Source organism: Euprymna scolopes, chromosome 35, assembly GCF_053919585.1.
Source record: "Euprymna scolopes isolate OS-2025 chromosome 35, ASM5391958v1, whole genome shotgun sequence".
In the NCBI taxonomy this organism is placed as follows: domain Eukaryota; kingdom Metazoa; phylum Mollusca; class Cephalopoda; order Sepiida; family Sepiolidae; genus Euprymna; species Euprymna scolopes.
Genome location: NC_136516.1, coordinates 68,441,393 through 68,467,705, shown reverse-complemented (window position 1 = coordinate 68,467,705; position 26,313 = coordinate 68,441,393). Strand labels below are relative to the sequence as shown.

At 32.6% G+C, this 26,313-nt stretch overlaps 1 protein-coding gene across 1 annotated transcript in view; it reads right to left on the bottom strand.

Moving 5' to 3' along the window:
• Window positions 1-26,313, bottom strand: part of LOC145259901 (uncharacterized) — a 122,762-nt gene that overhangs the window by 27,401 nt on the left and 69,048 nt on the right. Inside the window, exons 3-8 of the mRNA XM_080117822.1 lie at window positions 20,633-20,703; window positions 9,340-9,411; window positions 7,490-7,553; window positions 5,641-5,701; window positions 1,161-1,273; window positions 80-142 (exon numbers count right to left, since the gene is read on the bottom strand). Coding sequence (XP_079973948.1) covers window positions 80-142; window positions 1,161-1,273; window positions 5,641-5,701; window positions 7,490-7,553; window positions 9,340-9,411; window positions 20,633-20,703 — 444 coding nt within the window. The remainder of the gene's footprint in view (window positions 1-79; window positions 143-1,160; window positions 1,274-5,640; window positions 5,702-7,489; window positions 7,554-9,339; window positions 9,412-20,632; window positions 20,704-26,313) is intronic.

The following is a 26,313-nucleotide window of genomic DNA, read 5'->3' as shown; positions in this document are numbered from 1 at the left end:
CTAGAAATTAAAAAAAAAAACAACCCAAAAAACACTTAATAAAATATGCAACTAACTCGTAATTAACGAAGTTTCTCACCTGAGGGTGATGCAGTGTTGAAAGACTTTTGATGTAATTGTGATATCACAGGTTGTTCATTATCTGCAAAGAGATTTTAAATGACATTAAGAGGCAGCATTTGTTAAAACATAAAAACTGTAGACATAATTTAGTTTTTAAAAACGCATTGATTTTCTTACAATGCTGGAGAGAATAAACACAATAAATTTTGCTAAAAAAGGTCTGATTAATAATAAACTTCAGAATTAGACCATTCCCACTGCTAACTCTCAACCTTTGAGGTAGAGAGTCAGAGTTGGCAAGTTTGTTTTTTTTGCAAGGGGTTTACTGCTTATAAAGATCCAAAGGTTACTCAAGGATAATAGTTAATGAGTGTCAGGTGGTCAGTGAGACAACACCATGATGATCCGTAATGGTAGAAATGGGTAGAATTTGATTATTTAAGGCGGCTCAATAAAAATTTGTTTAAATTAGACTTGAAAAAGACTATGAGAAGCAACCTAGCAGTATTGTGTTCTACAGATGGGCAGTGATAGGAAGGAAACTGCATAAATTTGAAGTTGAGTATATTAAAACAGATTCTGGTATAGAACTTTATTCAATCAACTTCAGACATCTGTACTTCAGATAAATTTAATGTTTTACTATTCTTATAAAATCATTGCTTTGAGTTTTTACATATCCAAAAAAGTTGTAAAAAAAATAAATAAATAAAAAAATAAATGCTTATCTTGAAATTTTTCCACAAATTCTATTTTAAGAAATCTATAATTGTATCAATATCATATTTTGATATATTTTTTTAAATCTTTAATGAATAAAGATACTAACAATGATAAAACATTATAGCATGGGGGGGATCATTTAAAGATATTTAATTGATACTTTCAGTAAAATTTGTTTTTTATTCCTTTTAAATAAAATTTTTAAAATTTAATAAAAAGAACATTTTTTGTATCAATCTGATGAAATAGTTAATATTCTAATGAAGTTATTGATTAAAGTAAGAAACATCAAAAAAAGAAAAGGTGCTAATCCATACAAAAACAATCTTATTTTTTATAGGTACTATGCTAGTTAGTAAATAAATCTTACTTACTTGGGGTATAATTTGTTGACCGGGAAGGAGAAGAACGACTGGACTCTGATGCAGTGAAAAAATTTACTAAATGATCACATTCTAAAAACCTTTGAGGAAGCTTTTCTAATTGTCTGAAAAAAAAAAAAAAAAAAAAGTACATTAAGTAGATGCAATAAAGATGAAATACACTAATTTTAAACAGTTTTGTAATCTGTACAAATAACAATTACAATATTAATTTTGTAACTAATCATACTTATATTGATAGATCTAGTTGTAAGCAAACACCAGAAGTATAATTTAAATTGGGGAAACTTTTTATGTGTGTACTCACATTGCTATGAGAAGCTTTGTCTGCAATTTTTTAGTTGGGGGAAAAAAATGATCATTAAAATGGCAGATTGAGTGAACATATCTTAATATATACATTCAAACAGTATTCAAGACTGATTATCAACAATTAGGAGCAAAATTAACTATCAAATAGTATTGTTAAAATTGGTTTGTTTTTCGACTTGCTTTCTTTATATTAGCATAATTGTATGACCACTTTTCATTTATTTTTTCCATTTTCTTGTCTTTGTTTTGCTGGAGTTGGGGCATCCTACTGGTACCAGATATTCCTGTGCTATTCAAAGACTCCAATCAAAAGATAGTTTTAGGATTGTACTTGTCCTTTTAAATGCAACTATTTACATCTGGTTCAGAGTATATTTAACAATTTTTTAAATTCTTTTTCACCAGCCTGATAGCTCCTATGATTACTGGAAAGATAAAGAGTTTTCCTTAGTTTCTTTTCATGTTGTACATAAGGCCTTGGTACTTCTCCCTCTCAGCTATATTTAAGCCAACGTCCAGGAACACTGTCTTGAACTAGGGTCGCTACTCTCTTTTTCATGTTTCCTCTGCATGATTTACAATTTTAAAAAATTTATTAATTTTTTGAATGCATAAAAATCGTGAACTTCTTAAGATTTTACATAGTAAAATGAGGCGAGATAAAACGTTCACTACATAAGCTGTAGCAAATGTCTAATTACTATCGGTCCACATTTCAGAGAATAAGAATGTTGTGCATTAGTAAAGTAACCAGTATTTTCCCTTCATCAGCCTGCTTGCTGATTTGTTATTGGGCAGACAGACCAGATCAAGTGATACAATGTGCCATATGTGACTTTCCAAAACTTCTACAGACCAGTCAGCTATGCAGGTCCTACAGGCTGCCTATGAAGTGGTGTGTGATTGTTATTATGATTCTGTCATGTGCAAGCTTATAGGCTGTTAATTTTGAAAAAAATTTTTTATACAGCTGAGCTGTAATACATACATAAATACATAATACATACATAAATACAAAGGAATTGGAACATATCTCATAAAATCAGCTTCATATACCTCCTTTCATAATTACCTACCTTATTTCCAAGAGGAAAAGTCCTGGGATGTTCTTACAGCTGAATTGCCTCTGATGATTGAGTAAACAAGTGCTACCTACATAAATAATGTAGCATTCTAGCGTCCTAACGATCACCAAAACACAAATGATGACCAGTGAGTGAATGTAATCCCTCACTTTTGAAATGAAACAAGCTTCTGTAGATAGAAACCACAGAAACTTGATCAATGCATTTCTGGAAAAGTGCTGGACTTCAGCTTCAACACTGTCATTAAATAAGGGAAAGTTAAACATAGTGACTTTCCCCATGATAAGCAAGTTTGTGGCAGTTATTAGTGACAACCACTACACTAAGAATAGTGCTCCTCTCAGTAACAGCCATCAAATCTGGGTTCAGAAGACTTTTGATGATTGGCATTGAATGCTCAGGCAAAACTTCAAAATGCTTACTATGGAGCCTCTTTTCCAGGAAGTCAGTGATCATGTTATGGAGACTACATCTAATTTCATAATGCTGGAAATGACTCCAATACTCTTGAGTTGGCTACAGTCTCCTACATCTCAGAACTACACCACCTCATCTTAGAGATTCTGAAACCTAACCTTAAGTTTAGCACCTTGAAGCAGACTCTGGAAAACATCTGATCAGGATAGCACAACCACACAGGCATTTTGAATGTTACTAGTTAAAGATAGATCAACTCATCGCATAAGATCATAACCTATCATTTTGTAGCTTCAGTGAAATTGGGCACCACATTGCCTAACAGCAAGACAGAGAATTGATCAGTTGAAGCTCGATCTAAATAGCGTAATAGAGTACTCTAAATGAACTCAACTATTCTTAAGGCAAACAAGTCCTTATACATATTTTGTCTCAGTCCAAAATCCCCAATCCGATAGAGGTGCATGGAAGAAATTGACCAGGCAGTCAGGCTGGAACCTGAGCTAGATTCTTGCACAGTCATGCTTCCAATATTTCAGTGCACATTAACAAAACTAATCAGTGAAATAGCCAGTACACCAGATATTTCAGTGCACTGTTCAGCAGAGCCAAAGTGTAGCTCACCTACCCAATCATGAATCATCTTACCCCTCAGAAAAACATATCTAACAATCTTGTTGGGATTGACAGTGGCAGAATTTTTTTTCAACAGTTTTGATGATACCAGGGCTGCCTTCATTACACCAAGCTTTTAGTTATATCCTCTTGGTTCACAGAAAAGTCAAATGTCAGCATACACAAAGGATTCTACCGACACACTTAAGTCCAGTACTTAAGCTCTAATACGGTTATCGATGAAAAAACATCATCAATAACCATACTAACCATTCTATGCATATTGTTATTCCATAACCAATAGAAAAGATGTCATAAATTATAAATTCCAATTCAACCAATTATACTTATATTTGTTATAGTGAGAGTCAAGACATCAAGGAATGTTTTGCTTCCATTATTAGTTGTTACAGACTTTTTTTGAATTCAGCTCAACTTGAATGCATGTGGTTCAAGGACAAATTAGATCAGATACATAGAATTTCTGTAAAAATGATACATGAAAGGGTTATAAAAAAAAAAAAAAAAAAAAAAAAAAAAAAAAACAAGGGTGATAGAATCACTGATGGACACCATGAGAAGTAAAAACCTAGTATTATAAGAAAAGACTATACATCCCCCTTCTCTTTATGTCATAATAAATGTATGTATTAGTAAAGCAGACACCCCATTCCCCAACCCACACCCGTTGAGCAGCGACAATTGAAAACCAAGTTGAAATAGACAACACTCCCCAACCTCTCTTCATTGCAGCCATGTAAAGAAAGTCACCGAGACAAGATCCCCCGCCCCATCCCATTGAAAGAAGATGGCGAACATGAATGGATGTAAGCCAGACAGAAACCCCAACCCACACCCATCTCAGGAGGAAACACATGGAGAGAAAACTTGAGTGGGAAATTCAGTTGAGCTGCGGATAGCAACGAGGACACTTGGTAAAATCATCACCCGAGAAAATGGGGTTAAACACCAGCGTAGAAAGTTGCAGAGCTGATTGAAATACAGCCCACTCAACCCGGATCGGCAGATTACCATCAGACCAAAATTGTTATTCTTGGAGATGAATATCCCTCCAATGGAAAACTATATACTGAAAATCACACGTCAGGAATAATGTTGAGAAAAAAAGAGAAAAAAAAAAAACGATGACGAAGGAAAAAAAAAAGGACATTTACGTTAACGACGCAAGCTCGTCAGGAATGGATAAGCACTAAGAGAGCTAAGTATCCTCCAATTTTCATTCTCACTAATCCGCTCAACCCGCTCCCATGTCCTTATGCTCAAATGTTATTCTTGTTATATACAAATTGCCATTTTGCCATGTGTAAAGAAAGTCTGATTCCGAACAATAACTGTAACTCAATTTTTTTTTACAAAAAAAATTGAAAAAAAAAAAAGGGGGGGGGGGACAATATGTATCCATGTATAAACTTTATTACCCCCCCCCTCCCCATCTTGACCTGTAATATTGTCTGCACCCCCGTTTGCATTATTGTTGTTTTATATGTATTTTTTTTTGCATTCACCTGTATTACACTCATGTAAATAAATGTATTTCTAGTATGTTCATACTCGATTGTGTCATCGTCATTCTTATTGCCTTATTCTAATTATTAACCGTGAATGTCATTAAGGTGTTTCATAACGATAATGCTGATTTGAACCTTGGCAAGTGCCATTTGGTTGTGATATCATTACAACTGGCACGCTGCACATCTTTTATCTTACAATGTGCATTTGGGAGGAGAATTTCCCCTTAAAATTCCTAACCCCGGGTTACCGACACACAGGATTTCCATCCGGGATCCCAATATACGTCAAACCCCTGGGCTAGACCCAAAACCGTTACACTAGTCAGCAATTAGACTGGACACTATGTCATAATTCACATGGATTTAACAAACTGGTGGATGGCAAACGTCAGAAAAGCAGCCGTCATCGTGCACCAACATCAACTGATGATACTACTCCACTTTTTGTGCTTTAGCTTAATTCTTTAAACAAAGAAAATTGAATCTTCAGAAATATTTAATACAACTTACCCAGTATAATGGCAAATAGTCTGGAAATTGACATCCTCTAAAAGTTCTTCTCGATATTGACCTGCAAATAAAGATCAAAGAATTAAAAATACAGTGTGTGGCGTTTCTCCTTGCAATCACGACTCCTTGCATAACCATAATTTTTGGGGAGGGCATTTATAACGAATGTACTTTCAAATATTTGTGAAAGGCACAATGTTTTGATAATTTGAGAATGCAAGTTTCTATCCTCTACTGAGACACCAAAATTTTACTGGGGCCATCAGTATTATTTCATGCCAATTACCATTAGTGATATTTTTTTTTTACATTTTGAGCAACAAATAATGGGGGAAAAAATCAGACTTTACTTTATATAACAAACTAGCAGAGTTATCTGGCATTACCTGGGGGCTATAAAAAAAAAAAAGAAAAAAAAAAAGGTTAAATAATGTGTCACCTGTTTATATTAAAACTTCTATCTTCTTCCCTATAGCAATATCTCTTTCCTCTTCCTATTTTCCCATCCCTTTCCTTCTTTTTCTTCCCTATCCAGCTCATTCTTTTGTTTTAATGTTCAAAAAATGTAATTCATTTACCGGAGCTGTCCGTTTTGAATGTAATAATGTAATCTTACATTTATTGCTCTTGGACAACTCCAAGTAGAACAAAACAATGACATTCTTAATGCTGGATAATCTCTTTCCCTCCTGCTTTCACAATAATATGAAAAGGATAATGATAATAGAAAAGTAAATGAATGAAAAAAAAAAAAAAAACAAATGAAGGAAATGAATGGAAAAATAAGTGTATATCATATGTAGTTTTGAGTGTATATTTTATGTAGTTTCTGACTTAGACGAAAACACAGAATTACAACATATGCCACTCACCAAATGTAATACTGTATTATTATTGTTCCTGGTTGACACTAATCCAAAGAGAGCTCCCAGACAACCCTGAGTAAAAAGACAATTTCACTGCTCCTGGATAATACCAAGTTGAACTGAAGTTTCTGTTCCACCTCACTTACCAAATGCACTACTGTAATATTAGCAAGGAGGCCTTCAAAGTCCCAGGATAGGTTCAGTTTCTATTTGAGAATTGAACCAACCTTCTTATTTACCTTTAGCCCTTCCCTCCTCATTCTGTAAGGAGCGTTTTAGCTAATTACCATTTTTTGGCCTTCCTGTTGGACTCCTTAGACTGCTACATGCAGTCATCTTGGTTTTAGAAATAACATTAATACGATGTCATATCTTATTTCTTTAATATAGGATTTGGACCTATATTTTGAAGACTTATTTTTATAGTTTTGTATTGTGACATTTTATATAATGGCTAACCCCCACTTTTTATGAAGTCCTATCCTTTATATTAAAATTTGGAACTTGTAACACTTTTGCTTTTATATCTCTTCACACTGTAGAGGTTTTTCGTTAGCCAATTTTCTGCAATTTTATTCTCCCAGACTCGGCTCAAGCTCACCTCTTTAATTTGTTATTGAAAAAGTCTTAGCAACTTCTTTATTCTTCCTTATTCAATTCCGCCATTCTTATAGCGAATAAACCTGCAAACAAAAATGAACATTGTCTTGAGAGATTTTATTATTAGAGGCATTTAGCTGTTACAAGTGTGTATGCATGTATAGTCACCAGGGGTATATACCTATGGAATCACTTTTACAATTCTAAAAAATAAAAATTATGTTCAATTCATTTTCTATATTGCCTCTCTTTAAATATATTATTGAATACATAAATATAAACTAATGAATATAGCGTAAAAGGGATATTTTTCTCATGGAATAGAATTTAAAATGGTTTTACTTCATTACTTGAATAAAGCATTTCCAAACATTGCAACTTACCTTGTAAGGATGGGAGTTTTCTTTCTGCTTTATGCATATTCATATCTTCAAACATTCTTACAAACTAAAAAATAAAAAAATAACTACAATTAAATTCTGGAAGTACTTGAACCTTCAAGAAAATAATTTGATTTGAATTTTAAAATATTTTAAAAAATTTGAAACCTAATATTGTTCAAACAACAAATTGTTTTATACCATACAAATTTAAATAAACATGTTTGACCAAGTAGGGCATAAAGACCCTCAGCTAATAAAAGGGAAGCAAGAGAGACAGTTTTTGGTCGATACTGGTTTTACCTTCACACACAGCATTCTGTAAACAAACATATCGTTCGCTTTCTTCACCAACAAGATTTATTTTATAATGTAAGATGTATTTTATTTTTTAATACAAAACTTTAAAATAGTTAAACAAAACTCTTTAATAAATAAACGGGATAATCATTTTACATTTTAATAGTTATATTATTTTTTAGCAGTTAGCATACATTTTAATTTTTAAGACACCCCCCACCCCCCAAAAAAAATATAGGGAAAAATTATATTTTAAGAAAAAATGTGAAAAATATAAGTATTAATTTTTTTTATTTTAGAGAACAATACTTTGTGTGTGTGTGGGGGGGGGTATTTTTCAGACATTAAAAACAAACATTACAATTGAGAATTTAGGATGCTGATATTTTGTCCTCGGTTATTGAAGGAGAAATCCTTCTAGACAACATAATTTTTATGCATAATCTTACATCTTAAATACATAGGTTTATTCACTTTTTTGCGTTGTTTTGTCAATATGTTTTCTGTCTTTGGAGAAATACTTCCAGGCCGAAACTATTTTAATTTTTGTTAATTTGGGAAGTACAGAATTTTCCCTACATTAAAAACCTGATCTTAAAAATTTATAAAATAATACATTTTTAATTAAAAAATAAAAACCTTTAGCCTTTCATTGGAGCAGATTAGGCAGAAGATTGATTTTTAATATAGGGAAAATCTAGCTTCTCAAAAAGTCTAGAAGAATTTCTCCATCATTGACAAAAGAGAGGAAAGATGAAGTGTAGTATCATGACAGATACTACACTTTACTTCTTGTGAAAAGGTCAAAGACAGTTTTTATAAAATTTTGTGTCAAGTAAAATATTTGAATAAATATTTTATTTGTAAAAACTGAATTATCAATATTTTATTTGTAAAAACTCAGTTATCAAATTTATTCAAAGAAAATTTTAATTAGCAAACAGGTGAATGACAAATATGACAAAGAAAAATTGAAAGTTGGTGATATATACTTAAATTTTAAGAAATATTTTTAAACTTAAAAAAACATTTTGTATAGGTCACAAAAAACTTACAATAACACTTTAAAAATTTAATATTTAAATGTTACAAAATACTTAACACACACACACACACACACACACTTTAAATTTTCTGTTGATTTCGATTATTTACCAAGTTATGATTTTAATGTGATCATAAAATGCATGGCACCAGCTATGCAAGTGGTGACTTGGACCATCCAAGTTTCAAGTCAGGGTAGATGCTGGAGTTGATATGTGAAAATACTTGAAATTATCAACAAATACAATGCATCACTCAGGACTGGCTTTGATGCATGGATAAATCTTAAGACAAATAATTCAACTACAATGATTATGTTATGAAAGTTTATCTATATGATTAAGATCTGTTTTTGTTTATAACCAAGATCAGATTAAAGAACAAAATATAATCAAAATTGTAAATTAAATTTCAAGAAGATGGTGCTTAAGGGCAAATGCAAGGAGCTGATTATAGAATTTATTGAAGAAATGAATTTTCATAGATTTTCCTAAAGAACAAAATATTACCTTGCTAGAGAACTCCTGCACTTCTTGGAAAGTTTTGAACACTTCAGTAACTTCCCCATTTGACCAGGACACCTAGAATGAACAAAACCAATTAATATTATACATGCTGATTAATGATACTAACATGATGAATTGATTCATACAACAAGAACTCAGATATTTACTGTTTTCCTATAATCTCCAAGTACAAATAAATTAAATATTAATATTTGAATTAGGAATTTCTTTTTTTAGAGATCCAACACCAAATGAAGAATATTTACAAATTGATTTACTTTATATTGGCTATACATATCTAACATTGCCTGGGGGTGGGACTTTTTGTTTCGATTATTTAAAAAAAAACAAACAAAAAAAAAACAATTTTTTTTTTCTTTATTAAGCCAGAATCATAAAGCCATTAACAATAGACAGAGGTTACTAAGCTAATTAGGGAATGCATAAAACTTAGGAACATCACGATAGCCAATACAAAACTCCGAAAATGTGACAGTGATAACATGTTCATTCAAACAATTCTGAGGCAGCATGTTCAAAACTTCTTTTTTTTTTTTTTATTATACCATTTTCACCCCAAACAAGGCACAGTGCCACTTTGATGTAAGGGGCTACTATCGGGGACATAAGTTGCAGGGATATTATGTAGGGAGTTGAGCAATGAGATGTCCGTTCACGTTACACTTGAACTTCTGCATGTCGGTACAGTTGGGAAAGCAGGAACCCGGAAGGGAGTTCCAAGGTCTAGCAGTTCTGGGGAAGAAACTATTAAAGTAGATTTTCTTACATCTAGGGATCTGTGTAGGGGTGGGATTTTGCTGCTTGTAAGATTTGTTGGGGAGGGGGGGCATTTATGAGCATTCATCATTACTTGTAGAACAGGCAGAGGAATGCAACATTATGTCGATGGGACAGAGATTGAAGCTTTGATGACAGTTTAGGATCTACCAGGTTGGCGACTCTTTTGAACCCTGTCCAGGAGTGTGAGACTAGTAGCAGATGCACCAGTTTACATGTGACAACAGTACTCCATACATGGGCGAATGGTGGCCTTGTAGAGATACAGTATACTTTCAGGTGTAAGTAGCTTTCAGGACAGGACGGCATTTAAGCATTGCGGTGGAACAAGAACCATGAAATAACCTGTAGGCAACAGAAGCAACTGATTTTGAAAATTTAATTTTACTGCTATGGTATGATTTCATTATTAAATCATTAATTGAACAAAATTATAAAACTACAAATCATTTTCTTAATGTAATGTTTCACTAAGTGTTGGGACGATTAATTGGAATTTAAAAAATTCTTTAGCTTTATTTCCGATACCAAGAATTATTTTAATTTTTTTAAAACTTAATTTTCCATTGATGCTACTAACTACTAATAAACTAAAATCATAACATTAAAATAAAATGTAAATTTTTTTTTTCTTGTAAAAAAAATAAAATAAATTAAAAAGTTACATAAATTAGCTTTTCCTGCTAGTTGGCTATAAATAAATTAGTGACTTTAACACTTTGATTTAGAGTTTCCATATTTATGTGATTGTAAAACAATTTTTAAAGATATAAAAAGGTTAAATGTGGTAGAAATAAAAGGCAATAAGATCAAAGATTAATAAAATGACTTTTGGGCAATTCAGTTGTTACCTTCCATTAACAAGATAAGTACACTTCTTTGAGACAGTGAAAATTTGCCAACCTAAAAATGTAATGTGCGTGTGTGTGAATTTAGGTAAAAATGACAGTTAAAAATAAATTTCTGAACAGCAAGTCATTCTGGTTTTAGTTGATTTAATTTTATAATTTTTGTTTCACATTAGATTTTTTTCAATAAGCATTTAATAGTAAATATGAAAAAGTAATGACCCCACCCACATTTTTCTATATAATAAAATAAAGAAATTTTTCAGCTATACCCTCAGATATTATAGGAAAATAACTCCCCGCTTCATATACCAATTTGTTCTATACTCATGAGTGTTCTCAAATTTTTTTCATTCAATGCTTATTTCATATTTATTATATTTTTCCTGTCCTTCTCGACTCTAAAAAAACCTTTCAAAGAGAAGGTAGCATCCATTTTAAATGCCTACTGTTTTTCTACCATCGCCACCAGAATCACTGTGTTCTATTTTTCAAACGTTTAAAATTAAATGCTGGTTATCCTAGAATACAATATTCCTAATCATTCCTAAAAACTAACAATAATTGCTTAATTATGTCTGCATAGCTAAACTTCTCCAATGACTTTTGTTCTATAGTTCATTTTTTCTATTTATCCTTATGTTCTTCATGTTAGAAAACGTCAAATCTCTAAGATTTATACACTAAATTACACTGTACGCCATAATCACGTTGACACACTAGTTCCTGCTGGATCACCGAAGTTAAACAACGTTGGACCTGGTCAGTACTAAATGGGTGACCATTCGAGACTTCTAGGTGCTGTATGTGCTCTCCGCTTATCTTGGCATCGTTTTCAGTTGTCCTGGACTTCTTGCCACTGGACTCCGTGCCGATTCAGGAGAGGTGTAGTTGGAGATTGCCTCACAATTTCATACACAGCTGCCCCTACAGGGGGTATCCTTTGTCTTTCGAGACTAAACGGAGGCATCGATACACTAAATTATATTGATCTTCCCATCACCATATTCCATAAACAATAGAATAGAGCAGAATATAAAACTTAAATAATGTCCACGTCACCTTCTGCTCTCAATATTTGCTTATGTAAATTAAAAATTTATACCTTTCTGCTAATAGAAACTATACTTTTGTATTTTTCCTGAAGTCATTTACACCGTAAGATACTCATCTCCATACAAGCACTGCAAACAAGTAACAAGTTGGCTTTTTTTTCTTTCACATTTTCTTACATATTATATTTCCAAACTTTTTTTTTTTTTTTTTCAACGGTACATCTTTTTCTATAATTACTAGTTTAACGCTTACATCTTACCAAGAAAAGAAATAAAAAGAAACACTGGTTTCTGAAATTTTTTTTTTGTCACATAACCTTTTTTTTTTTTTTAACGCACAAATTAGTTATAATGTTTCTGAATTTTTGAGATGAGGACTGGTTATATTTGGATTCATCGGACTACTGTTCTCATCTTGAGAATTTAATATGATTTGGGAACCAGTAATTATAAATAATAAATTATATATATATATATATATATATATATATATATATACTCACACAATAAGTAAAAACATTAATATATATATATATATATATATAGTAATAATTTGTAATAAATAGTAATATTTACAACTAGAAATAAAAATAGATTTAAAGCTCCTAAAATTCATACTAGAATTGTCCGCAAGAACTCGTGGTGCAGTGGTTACAGTACTTGGAAAAATCAATTGTAAAAAGTTATATTTTCCTGAAGGCTAAGGTTCAATCTGCAGTATGAGCGACTGAAAAATACAATTGCAAATTACTTAGAACCTCTATCCAATCATGGCTGAGGGAACAAGAGCACGCTGGATTTCAGTCCAAAAAGTTCACATGACTTCGCAACGTCTTTGCTGGTCTGTCTCAAGATGATTGCTCGCCTGTGATATTTTATTGCTCTCCTGTGAACGATCATTGTCATCTCTGAGTTAAAATAAGGGAAGCAACGGTCTTTACAGAAAAGAGTAATGATCTCCTCTTAATTTTCTTGTTTGTATGACTTCATTTGTAGGCCCCATCTGCAAGCGTTGTGTTGGACAGTAGGTGGGAACTGATTTCTGGATCCCTGTATTTTGGTTTCTGTGTACTGGAAAGTTTCTGGAGTTTACTGTGACAAGTCAAAAGGTGTCCACAAAGACGTTTAACAGAATGATAGGGTTTTATTGTATTCCTACTGGAAGATGTGATGGTCTCGGTTAGAATGTCGAACCAAAATGGAATTTTAGACATTTACTTCATAAGTGACATTTCTGATTGGTTGTATATGTCCTCGAGTCCAGGTTTCTTGCCAAAACATGTTAACCAAGTAAGAATTTGCTTGGAACAGAACCATGGCAGCAATTGCACTGGCATTCCATGAGTGTGTTTCTCCTGATGCGGTAATGTTGTTTGGGATTCAAGATGTTAATGTGTAATTGATTTTCCAATTCATCAATAATCTGGTAGGTGAACTACAGTTTTGTGTGTAAGTATTTGGTGTTGCCCTATTGCTTGTCAGAAAGGTTTCCTGTATTTCTGACTTTGTCTCTTCCCTTCAGAGTTTTAAAAAGGCTCTTTTTAAAGTATCCACAAAATGTTCGACCTGCTTGTTTGACTGTATGTGGAATGATGGTGTATGAATGTGATTTATGCTAGTCTGTTGGCAGAAAGTGGAAAATTTGGCTGAATAAAATGCAGTGCCATTGTCAGAGACCAAGGTCTCAGGAATGCCAAATCTGTTAAAAAATCTGTTTTCTGAAGTTTGGAAATAGTTTTTTCAGAAGTGATTGGAAAAATCTCAGGTCATTTGTGAGAAAAGATCGTCCATTTATGGATCCTGCAAAATCTAAGTGGAGGCATGACAAGGGGAATCTTGAACAGGCCATGAAAAAAGTGTAAATTTGCGAGGTGATCTGGCTGCTAGCTGGCATTTGGTGCAAGCATGTGTGAGGTCTTCTAGTTGCTTATCCATACTTGGCCAATAGACATAATCATGTGCTACGGCCTTCATATGACTGACAACTTGGTGTCTGAAATGGAATTGCTTGAGAACCTGATTACAGCGAAGAAGTACTGTCAACATATGGATGAAATGCATCAGAAACTTCAACAACACCCAACATTAGTCAACAGAAAAGGCCCAATCCTCCTCCACGACAATGCTCAACTGCATGTTTCTAAACCGGCCCTGCAGAAGTTAAATAAATTGAGCTACAAAACTGCCTCATCCTCCTTACTTTCCAGACCTCTCACTTATTGACTACCATTTTTTCAAGCATCTTGACAACTTTTTGTGAGAAATACTTCAAAAACCTAAGCGATATCAAAAACTTTTTCATCGCCACCAGAACGGAAGATTTTTACTGGCATAAACACACTTGTTCTGCATTGGCAAAAGTATTGATTCTGATGGTGCTTATTTTAATCAATAAATCTTTGAGTAAAGATATCTTAACCTGAATTTAATGTTAACAAGGTCGATAGCCATTAGTCGCATGCTCTCGTGTAATGAATGAATGCGTGAATGTAGGATTGACATGAAATTCTTAAAGATAAACTAAAATGACTGAAAAATGGGCTTAAATCACTTAAATAAAAAGTAAATGATTTAGAATGACTTTAATGAACTTAAGGATGGATTGAATGACTTTAAGAATGGCTTGAATGCTTAGGAAATTACTGGAATCCTTCAAACAAATTGAATGATCTGGAGAATGACTTGAATGGCTTTGAGACTGACTGGTTGTAAAGTGGGTGATCATTTTACATTAAATTAATGCAGAAAAGTGATCCCCCACTTTATATCACAAAATTACAAACATAAGTACAGCATGTAGTAAGAACAGATACTACACTAAAAAGCTAAGAACAGCATCTATTAACAACAGACCTTTGATCTTAACCAAAAAGACCAAGCACAAAAGTGCTACAGACAGACCGACAGACTTATAGAGTCGCTTGCACGCAACTAAAAACCAGAAGAACTTTCTTGTCAACTTGATATTATCATTATTATTAGAAATAGCATTTGTATTTTTTTTTCTTTTTTTTTTTTTTTACAAAAAAAAAGTATAATTCTTATGCCAAACTACTTATAAATACTACTACTACTACTAATGGCTTTTTTTTTTTTTAATTATAAAATAAAAGCCAATTTGAAACCATAAACAGACAGCCATGTCTTTTTTTTGCTTTGAAAATTTTTGGAGAGGAAGTGGTTTTAATGATTTTTAACTGATCAAGAGCGACTATAAAGGAAGGTAATTCGTTTCAATAACACTGTGCAACACTAAAAAAAGTACAGGATATCTGCAGCAATTTTTGTATACCTAGTAACGTGGAAATTTTATTTCTGGCTTTCTTTTTGTTGAATTAGGTATAATTTGTGCAAAATTGCCACAGTTGTAAATTTCAGTAAAAACGTCAAAAATGGGTTACTGACGACTTTGCAGTCGCATATTATGTGTATTAAATTATAAATCTTAAGAGAAAAACACAGTTTAATGTACACATATTATGTACATTATTTGTTAAATCATTTATTTGAATCATGTATTTGCTAAAGTCAGCCGAAATGAGCTATTTTTCCACATTTAAGAGAGCTAGATGACAGAGCTATCCTGGTTAGCATAATATTTTGTAGACCAATGGCTAATTTTTTCAAAAGTAAAAACATAATGCTGTAGCACATAGTTTGGTGTTTACCACCTTCCGAAAAGCCATGGTATTCGTCAAGAAAGGCATTTTTTAATGTAGGCTAAAAAAATCAAGGAAAAGAAACTAAAACCTGCCGCAGAACCTTATTTGTAGGGCATGGGAAAAAATCTGAGGGTTAAAAATAGATATCCATTTAATGAAGTATGTTTTAACTAAAAACTACAATAAAGACGGGATTATTGTGTATTTTAATGTTTTAAACATAAAGGGGCATTTTATACATTCTTTTCTGAAAATTTACTTACTGTGAAAGCACTAGACAAGCATTCCTTGGCATTTGCATATCTTGCAGAAAAGTTTCCTTCATTAAGTCGAACTAAAATAAAAGAAGGTATCTTCATAGGTCCCCAAATTCGAAAAATTGTTCTTGGTGAAACTTAACACACATCTCACGAGAAAAGAAAAATGTGCCTTTGAGTCATTCAAGAAAGTTTGTGATAACTTCCTGGGAAAACATCGTTCAGAAGACTATGTGCAAGTTGTGAATGATCTATTGCATCATTTTCATGATATGGGATGTAACATGTCTCTAAAAGTTCATGTGCTCCACTCTCATTTGGATTTTTTTGCTGAGAATCTTGGCCATGTGAGTGATGAACATGGCGAAAGGTTCCATCAAGATATTTCATTAATAGAAAAACGTTTTAAAAGAAAATGGAACACTGGTATGTTGGCAGACTACTGCTGGAATTTAAAAAAAGGATGATGACACTCTACACAAGAGAGTTAAGAGGACAAATGTTGTTTAAACTGGTGAATTCGGTGTTTTTTTTTCAAAATAATTAATAATAAAGTACATGAAAATGGTACCTAATCCAGAGAAATAAATGTCAGACTTGGAATCAGCATACTTTTCTTACACCGAAACAGGTCTTATATGTCTTGTACTTTTTTTTCAATTCAAATTTGTTGCACAGTGTAATTAATGTTTGCAATGATGTTTTTCTTTTGCAACACTGGACGTCGAATAAGTAAATTAATGTTTCGATTATTCGTCTAAGAATGTATTTGTAATAAAATATGTGATAAATTCTTTCAGTTAAAATATCTGTTGGAACATGTTTCGTTGGGGACGCCAAATCAGCTATCACCGTCTAGAAAACAGTGGAAATAAGGCAAATAAATATCTCTAGAAATATGCCGAATAACGAGAACTATTAAATGCTATATTCAGGTGAGTACATTCAGTAATCTAGAGTGTTTGCGCAAGCGGAAGTTGTGAACATTGCATATAAATAAAAAAACAAAAACAGATTAATGATTGATTTAAAAAATAAATTACATTTGGAGTTTTTTTTTGTTTTTAATAATTATGGCGAAAAGGAGGTTTTTATTATAAAATAACAGTGAAACTAAGGTTTTGCTGTAAAATAAAAGGATCCCTAATCTAAGACCCAAAATATTTTCTTTCATTTAATTTTTGTTGATGTCTTATTTTTATGGTAGTTTCTATGTAATTGTCAAGAAAAGTTTTCTTTGTTTGAGACTGGTTCTAAATCATGTTAGAGTTCCACAGAGCTTTAATGACTTAAAAACTATCAATGGTCATGTTATGAAAACATTCATGAATGCATGTAGTGCACATGGATGACTCCAAAATGCTTGCCATTGGGCTGCATCTAAATCTGAAATTTTGAGATTTGTTTATCATTGTGTTGACTATACAACATCACAGCCAAAATGATTTTGGGATGCACATAAGGCATTTAGTGAAAATTTCCATGGGGAAACATTATATGGACTCGTCAATTTAGTTACCAACTGCATATGCAAATATTGTTTGGGTTGGTATCACACAGCAGCCTGTTCTATTGTTCCACATGGAAATTCTGCAGATGAGCTCAATGCTTGCATTAAATTGTCCTATTTGTGAAAGTATAAGACTGTAACATGCGTGTTAATCTCAATAGTGACCCAATAGTCTCTTACTTGTAAAAAAAGTTTTTTTTAATGGGGACGGCAAGATTACAACAATTAACAATGGCAATAAGGTTATTACTCCAGGCATCGCATCAATTGTTTCCTTTACTGTTTTACATTAACATTGTGGGGTTTTGTGTTTGTACCAGTCAATCATAAGCAGCAAATAATTCAATAGTTCAAGATTTGGCATGGAATTTCTTAAGTTATATACTTTCCTGGGCAACAGGGGGACAGATCAGCTAGTTATTATAGAGATTAAGAGTTTCTTTATAGATCGGATTAATACCAGAGAATAAATGGTGATTCAGAATGGCTTAACTTTTTTATTTGTGTTAAAATTACTTTGAGAATATAATTTCTGGCTTAACTTTAATAGGGAGAGGTCAGGTATTATGGTTTAAGAGCATAAATATATCAAAAAGAAAAGCAATCATTTTCTAATATACATACAATATTAAAAAACAAAAAACACATAACCAATGCAAACAAGATTCTTTTAAAAAGGAAGGACTCTAATGAGCTACTTATTAAACTTGTGCTAACAATTCTATTGGAAAAACAATAGCTTTTAACAATAAATTATTAAATAACTTTGATCCAATTCTCTTGCAGAATAACCTAGCTTATCATAAATTCAATATATTAAAGCCAGAAAAGTTATCTTAAACAAGACAGACTAAATTTAATACCATTTAAAACTACTTAAAAACTATCATATTAGAATTTGAGTATTTGGATTATCGAGACTGCATCTTGGTCGTTATAATAGTTGCAATGTTTCAGTCGATGCAATCTATTTTCAGGTACATCTTTGTCAACTTGAGAACTTTCAGGCCAACATAAAAATTTTATCTAACTTCAGAACCAGTATAGAATTTCAAGTTGGGCTTTGAATTCATGGAGGGTAAATTATTCTCATTCCATCAGCCATGACCAAATAGAAATGTTAAATTCTATGCCATCTTAATTATCACCAGTTAATATGTATTAAACCTCCAAAAGAATAGTCACTTATAATTGTTAATCATGGATACATGCCAACAATTAAAATACAAATTTCTGGTGCTTGTGTATTACAGTTCTGGGGAGAATCTTTGCGTTTTCATTTTGAAGATCCCCAAACAGGAGGGAGACAATTTAAGTAAACCGTATCTGAAAAATGTCTATATGATAAAACAAAATAAAACATTAATTATCTGAACTTTAAGGAAACGAAGAAAAGTTGTAATATGAAATTCAGTTTTTGTTTTGAGGTAAAGAATTTATTTCAGAATTTTGACTTTATGAAAATTTATTATGTCAAAAAAATAAATAAAAAATAAATAAGTGAATTTCATATAATTATAGTTTTATTAGAATTTTCTTAATTTTATTTCACTTGTTTTCTCAAAACAGAAAAAAAAACACATTCTGAAATTGAATTGTCTTCCCCTGTTCAGAGATCTTCAAAATGAAAACAAAAAGAAAAATTGTTCTCAGGATTGTAATACATAATTGCTGAATTTTGAGTCTTAAACTTAATCTTGTCTAAATGTGTTTTTTTTAACTGTTCCTCATATTGTAATTTTCTCATGTTCTAATCTACTGGATATATTTATTGATTTGCATATTGTATTCAATTCTACACCAAGTTTATTTTAGGAAACCATCATTGGATAGCATGTGCTTATTTAAAACTTGTGTTCTAATGTCCCTATATTAGGTCTAATTGTCTAAAAATTTGGAAACAATGTTAAGATCTCATAACTGATACTAAATTATTAGCATTTAAAGATTACTAGACTACCCGTGACCCGTTGGGTCAGTGTGTTATATTAGCTATGGAATTAATGTATGAGCGTGACACTTGTGATGCAAAGAAAATAATTTTTTGTGACATAACAGAAACATTTCTATGAAAGTATATTAAAATGAAAAAATATAGATAGATTTCTATGAGACGTCCAGTTTATAATTGTTTATTTTTGAACAAAAAAAAAAAAAAAAAAAAAAGAAAATAAAACTTACAGCCATTGAATTATAAGTGGTTTGCATACTTATAGGTAAATGTGCACTGAACAGATACCATAATACTTAAAGTTAAATTCAAATTTTGATATATCTTAATTTAAACGCAAAACAAACAAAAAAAAAACAATTTGGACGCTGAAAACGTACACAGTAAAACTATGTTTTATTGTCACATTGATTATTTGTAACGCAAATAAAAAAACATTTTCAGGGTTATTTATGTTGGTAATGTAGAAGAAAATGTATGAATGTTTTTTAAGAAGGGTGCATTAAAAAGTGGAGAATAAATTTTTAAAAAAATGAAGGCGGTGGATAAATCGATGTTGTAAAAGGCTCTTATGGTTGTCAACAGGTTAAAATAGATTTATTTGCAAGAAAATTGCGTTAAAATAACTTAAAACGTAATACGGAAATGAACAAAAAGAAAAAAAAATGGAGAAAGTATTAACAATTGTTTATTTGAATAATTTAAACGTAAAAACAACTGGAACGCTGAAAATGTATACAGTAAAACAATACATTTTATTGTCGCATTGATTATTTGTTTATGTACGCACGTACAACTGAAAGTCGTAAACCGGATGTTGGGTTACAACACCCGTTACAAGGTTATTTGAGTTTTATAAGTATATAGATTAAAGTAAAATCCACAAGTTATTTTTAAAGTAGCTTTTTTACAATAAAAGACATTTTAATAACACAATACAACACTCAAAAAGTACAGAACATCTGTGGGCATTTTTATATGCATAATGACACAGAAAATCTATGTCCTTTTTGTCAAATTATGATTTTTTTTTTTTTTTGCAAAATTGTCAATTTCAAGAATTTTACGGAAAACTTTAGTGATGTGAGTAATGAACATGGCAAAAAATTCCATAAGGATATTTCAGTGATGGAGAAATGTTAAAAAATATAAAAATAAAAAAATAAATAAAAAAAAAAATTGATTCCTTTTCACATAGGAAACCATTATACTTACTTGCAGAATAAATTCCCTTGGTTTGTCCACTAATTTGCGAGTCCCTTTGACATTAATTTTCGTAACGTGAGCTAAAAGTAAAGAAATGAAAAAAACAAAAACTGTAAAAACTCCAAATCAAATAATAAAATCAAAGTAAAAATTAAAGTAAAAAATGCATTAAAATTTATTAGCAATGGCATCAATATTAACAACTAAAAAAAAACTTAAAGCACTAATTTGTAAATGAAAGTTTTGTTTTTGTTTTGTTTATTTATTGCATGAAACAATCATGAAACAAGGCATAGTGCCAGTTTGATGTAGGGGGCTACTATCTGGGACATAATTGTAGGGACACTATGTAGGGAATTGATCATCAAGATCTTGAACTTTTGCATGTCTACAGCCGGAGAAGCAGGAGCCCGGACGGGAATTCCAAAGTTTAGCAATTCTGGAGAAGAAGCTATTAGAGTAGAAGGCTTTCTGGCATTTGGGTATCTGTGTAGGGGTGGGATTTTGCTGCTTGTTGGGTTTGTCAGGGGTATTTACGTTGAAGGTGTACAAAGGGTTGTACTTCGGAGCATCTACCATTAAAACAGGCAGAAGGAGGCAACATTTCGTAGATGGGACAGAGGTTGAAGCTTAGATGACAGTTCAGGACCTATCAGAGTGGTGACACTTTTGAACCTTGTCCAGGAGAGAGATGTACCAGCCCAAATGTGACAACAATACTCTATAGATGAGCGAATTGTGGCTTTGTAGAGATACAGGATACTCTCAGACATAAGTAACTTTCTAGCATGGTAGAAAGAGCCCACCTTCCTCGCAGCAGTCTTAGCGATACCCTTGATGTATCTGTTCCAACATGTTCCTTATGAACGTTAAGATGAGGAGTTTGAACAAAGTACTTTCGGTAATGTATCGTTAGCCAAAACTATTGGTGGTTGAGAAGGTTTCTTGTAATTATTAAAGGAAAGAAGCTTAGTCTTGGCAGCATTGAAGGTTACCATTTTTGTCTCCATTCAACTAGACTGAAGGTCTTCCCCTAGAGTTTCCATCATTGTTTTAGATATGTGCTCATTTGTTTTCCCCTCTTGCCTGTTATAGAGTGATGTTACCAGAAAAATATCGATCTCAAAAACAATTTTATCAGAGAGGTCGTTTATGAATATCAGGAATAATAAAGGTCCAAGGATCGACCCATGAGGTATACCCGCATTTATATCATATTATTTTGAATCGCCCTAAACTCTCGATACAAAGCTGAAGAGCCATTGCTCAAAATGATAAGGTACTATAAGAAGGCTGACTGGGAAAGCATGATTTAATTATGTTAAATATTCGTCCGGTAATAACATATGATCGAATTTCCCGAGAAGACCCTTGTGCCATACACTGTCAAAAGCCTCAGACATATTTAAGGCTACTGCCCTATCTTCCCTTGCTTTATCCAGTGCATGGTATATACGTTCAATTATCTGCAGTAGAATGTTCCCCTTGACCACTGTACACTCATTAACCCTTCTCCTCGAGTGGCCTCCAGGCCTTGATAAGTGGAGACTCCATTGTAAAAAAAAAAAATAAAATAAATAACACCAACAAACCTGTGGAGCATGTTTTTAATAGTACAGCAGATGAGATCAGATCCACATGTATTTTAGTTTTAGGTGTCTAGGTTTTTTATGATATCATGCACTTGAGAAGGGGCGATTTTTCAGATCATCTAGTGTGGTTTCTGTCCGCAAAAGAAAATCAGGGCGAGAGTGGTTTGCTGGATCCAAAGTAGAGTTTGAGATAAACCGATTGGCAAGCATGTCAACCTTCTCGGTTGTCATGCAAGCAACCTCATGATTGTTGGATAGTGGGGGTGGGGTATTGTTGATTGCCCATTATTTACTACACTGTAGAGTTTCCGGAAACCACAAGTTCCTAATTTCTGTGCTTTGATGCATTTTCTGATCATTTCAGTGTATTCTCTCTTAGCTGTCGCTATTTCTTTCTTACAATTACTTTTGTCTGCTTGTACTGGACTTATGTTGGATAAATCTGGTGTGCATGCTGCCTTTGAGAAGAGTGGGGTTTGCTATAGAACTTCCATGTGGGAACACTTGCTTTGATTCTATTCAGTAATCTCATTTGTGTACTGTTTTGCAAAGAAAAGATAATTCTCCATGGGGCATCTCTGATGAGATCCCGGATGGCTTCCCAGTCAACCTTCTTATAGTACCTTATCATTTTGAGCAATGGCTCTTCAGCTTTGTATTGAGAGTTTAGGGCTATTTCTACCATTATCACAGCATAATAAGCATTCATAAGTGGGCTATGGGCATTTGTTATGCCTTTATCAGGAACTGTGGTCAATAATAGATCTAGAAGTGAGGCTTGTTGATCATGTTGATCTAGGAAATGGGTCAGAAACTTAACTGTCAATTGTAGGGAATAAGATATAGAGAAGCTGTGTGTTATGCTAACAGCTGTGTGTGTGTTAGTAGAGAAACAAAGCTAATTACTGTGGTGAATATTAAAGTCACCAAATACATGTACTTGCATGTTAGTATCAAGGGAGAATGCTATACCTATGCTGTCAGAGACTTGGTTTATTAGGATACAGTCCTGGGTTGAGGGAGACCTGTAGAGAAAATATAAGTAGCAAATGCTATGTTGCCGGTTAAGTACATAAAAGCCTGGTAGTCAGATTCTAATTTTGATTCTCTAGTTAAGGAAAGGAAGTTCTGAATATAGACTTCAAGTCCGTGTATATGTCTGTCCGAATCCTTATGGCATGTTAAAATGGTTAGAGGGGATGGAGGAGTGTAGGTTAGTTTCACTTTATGCCAAGATATCAGGGGGGGGAGGTTATTAAGAGAAATGGTTTAACACCATCTAAATTAGTTCTAAGCCCACGAATATTCATGAATGCAAGCCTCAAGGGAGGAGGCGAATTGGTTTTGTTTAAGTTTATGCCTGGTTTAATCATAATTTTTTTATTGAACTGCAATCTTATTTTATTTAAAAGTTTTAGTTTAGGGTAAGAGGTGTTGGATGTAGTGGCTGTGTAGGATACTACACATGCAACACAAGTAGACCATCAGCCGACTCTTCATCTACAGGAATGTGGCCGCAGGAGAGCCCACCGGACATGAGTTGGTTTATGGCATATCAACCCTTTTCAGGTTATTTAATGCTGAATACAGTTATTTTGAAGAAAAATGTTTTAATGTGTTTTTTTTTTCAAGTCAGTTTCTATTTAACCCATAGTTGGAACCCTAACAGGTACTACTACTCCAGGTCAGAGTGGACCTGGGAGCAATGCCAATTAGAGGGTGGCTCCACACTCCCCAAAGACCGCAAGCTGGGGCCTCACCATCTGATATAGTTTAAGGTCATATCCAGGACCACCGGACATGGGTGCAGGGTCTCTTTCCATGTGAGACATAGCACTACAACCATCCTGATACTATACATCTAATGATGGAGTAGTCCCTCTAAGCCCTACCAAAGAATTAAGGCTCCTGTACTGTCAGTCAGTCAATACAGCAGCCAGACAAACCGGTACCCTCAACCCGTCAGACAAAAATCAACCCAATCCAATTGCATTGACATATATGGCACTTAAGCACCCCCAAGATCTTCATTAGTGATCATGCATGTAATCCAGGTAGGACAAAGATGAAATCCGATTAAAGCTATTAAGATTGCTCATAGAAAAGAATTCAAAAATAGAAATGTACTTTAGAATTAAATGATCTACTGAAATACAGGATTATTCAAACAGAATGAATGGATTTCATAAGGCATCAGTTCTTAAGCATTGTCATGTAAAAAATTAGTGATTATTTAAAAGAGGAGTTGTCCAAGGACTATAGTCATGTTGTTCTGGCAATGGTTGGTTGTTTATCCCAGAAATAAAGAATCCTTAGCAAAAGGGGTTCTATGTTCTTGAGTTTACAAAAACAAATTGTTACAGTGGAGCATATGTTTTGAAAGTTATTCAACATTAATAAATTCTCTAAGATTTTAACAGTGGTTTAAACAGTTTCAAGAAAGTGGATGTCTGTAAATGAAAAAAGTCAAAGACGACAATCATAACTTCCAGAGGAACAAGTGGAAGAATCCATGCTATGCTTGAGCTTGCAAAATATTCAGACCTCACGAGGTATGATTTTCTTGCGGAAATAAGTACAAAAATTGCATTTGTTTTGATGCAATCCTCTGCCTATGCAAGAGCCTTTTCACTAACCTCAATACTATTTAAACATTGAATTATGATGGCCAATTCATTGGATTATAGTAGGAGTTTGGGCAGAAATTCTTATTATATTGTGGCTGTCTGTGCTAGTCTTAATGTTATTAATATAAAAATTATCTTTCCTTTTTATATAATAAAGTGAAGCCTATCTATTTCTGAATTTTTCTCAATGACAGCATATGTCCTAGAATACAAATATTTTATTTTAAATAGCTATTTTCTTTAACATTTGGTCCCTGTTAAAAATAAAATATAATTTGGTTTAATTTCTTTGCAAATATAAATTCTCTTGACCAGTATATTTTTTAGTAGGAAATTACCTTTGTTTTCAACAGCATATGTAAATTAAGTCACCATCCTTCTGCTTAGCAGCAAATAATATTTTCATTTATCTATTATATAAAGTATAGCAAAATTTCCCCTTGTATTATTGAAGAGTATAGCGTATAGCTTTCACACACCAAGATATATATATAAAATTCACCGGTTATTCCTTTTTAAAAGATGGAATCGCCCAAACAAATATGCAAGTCAAGGCGTGTTTTTGTTAACTAGCTATACCTGGCCACGCATTGCTGTAACTCAAAAAACAGAAAAGGCAAAATGTATGTTTTTTATGTTCTCATTAACTGTGGATATTGCTTTCAAATATAATTTTGTTGTTTGTTTGCTACTGTATTAATAGAAATATTGATGTTCAAGTGAAAACAGTAATATTTAATGAATTGTCATGTCGCAATACTGAAAATATCCAAAATGTATGCAAAACGATTATGTATAAGTTAATAATTAGAGGAAATAGTTTTCGAAGAAATTAGAAATTTAAGCTATTTCCCATGTCTTTACGGCAAATGTCATCTAACAAAACAAACATAGCAGAAATCATTTGTTTTATTGAATCATGGAAGGCTTAATTGTAACATGACAATTAGGTAGATAACATTGGTTATTGTTGAAATTAACAAAAATGTAAGTAGTTATAATTGTGTTTTTAAATAAAAATCAACTCTTCAGCTGTCTGATTTCGTATCGGATGACTTGTACAATGAACACCCCTAATAATTTGACCTGGAAACTAACAGGAAAAAATAAATAGACAATAAATGAAAAATCTTAAAATTTACTGATTGGATATATATTTAATTTTCTCAAGAGAAGTTGCAGATTTTATTGTTTATTTACATTTATATTTTTTTTTGAAAAATATGTAACAATAAAGTTATGTTTCTGTTTTCAAACGCACACTGAACCAAACACACCCACACATGCAAATTTACTGAATATCTATATATATTTATGTTTCTCCAGAGAAGTTGCATTTTGTATTGTTTATTTACATTTATTTTTTTCTTTTGCAATTGTTTTAACAACTGAAGTTGTGTTTTTTTGTATCAGCAGCATTGCCAAATAGGTCTCTTAGTGAATTCCGGAATACGAGAATTTTCATAGCTCA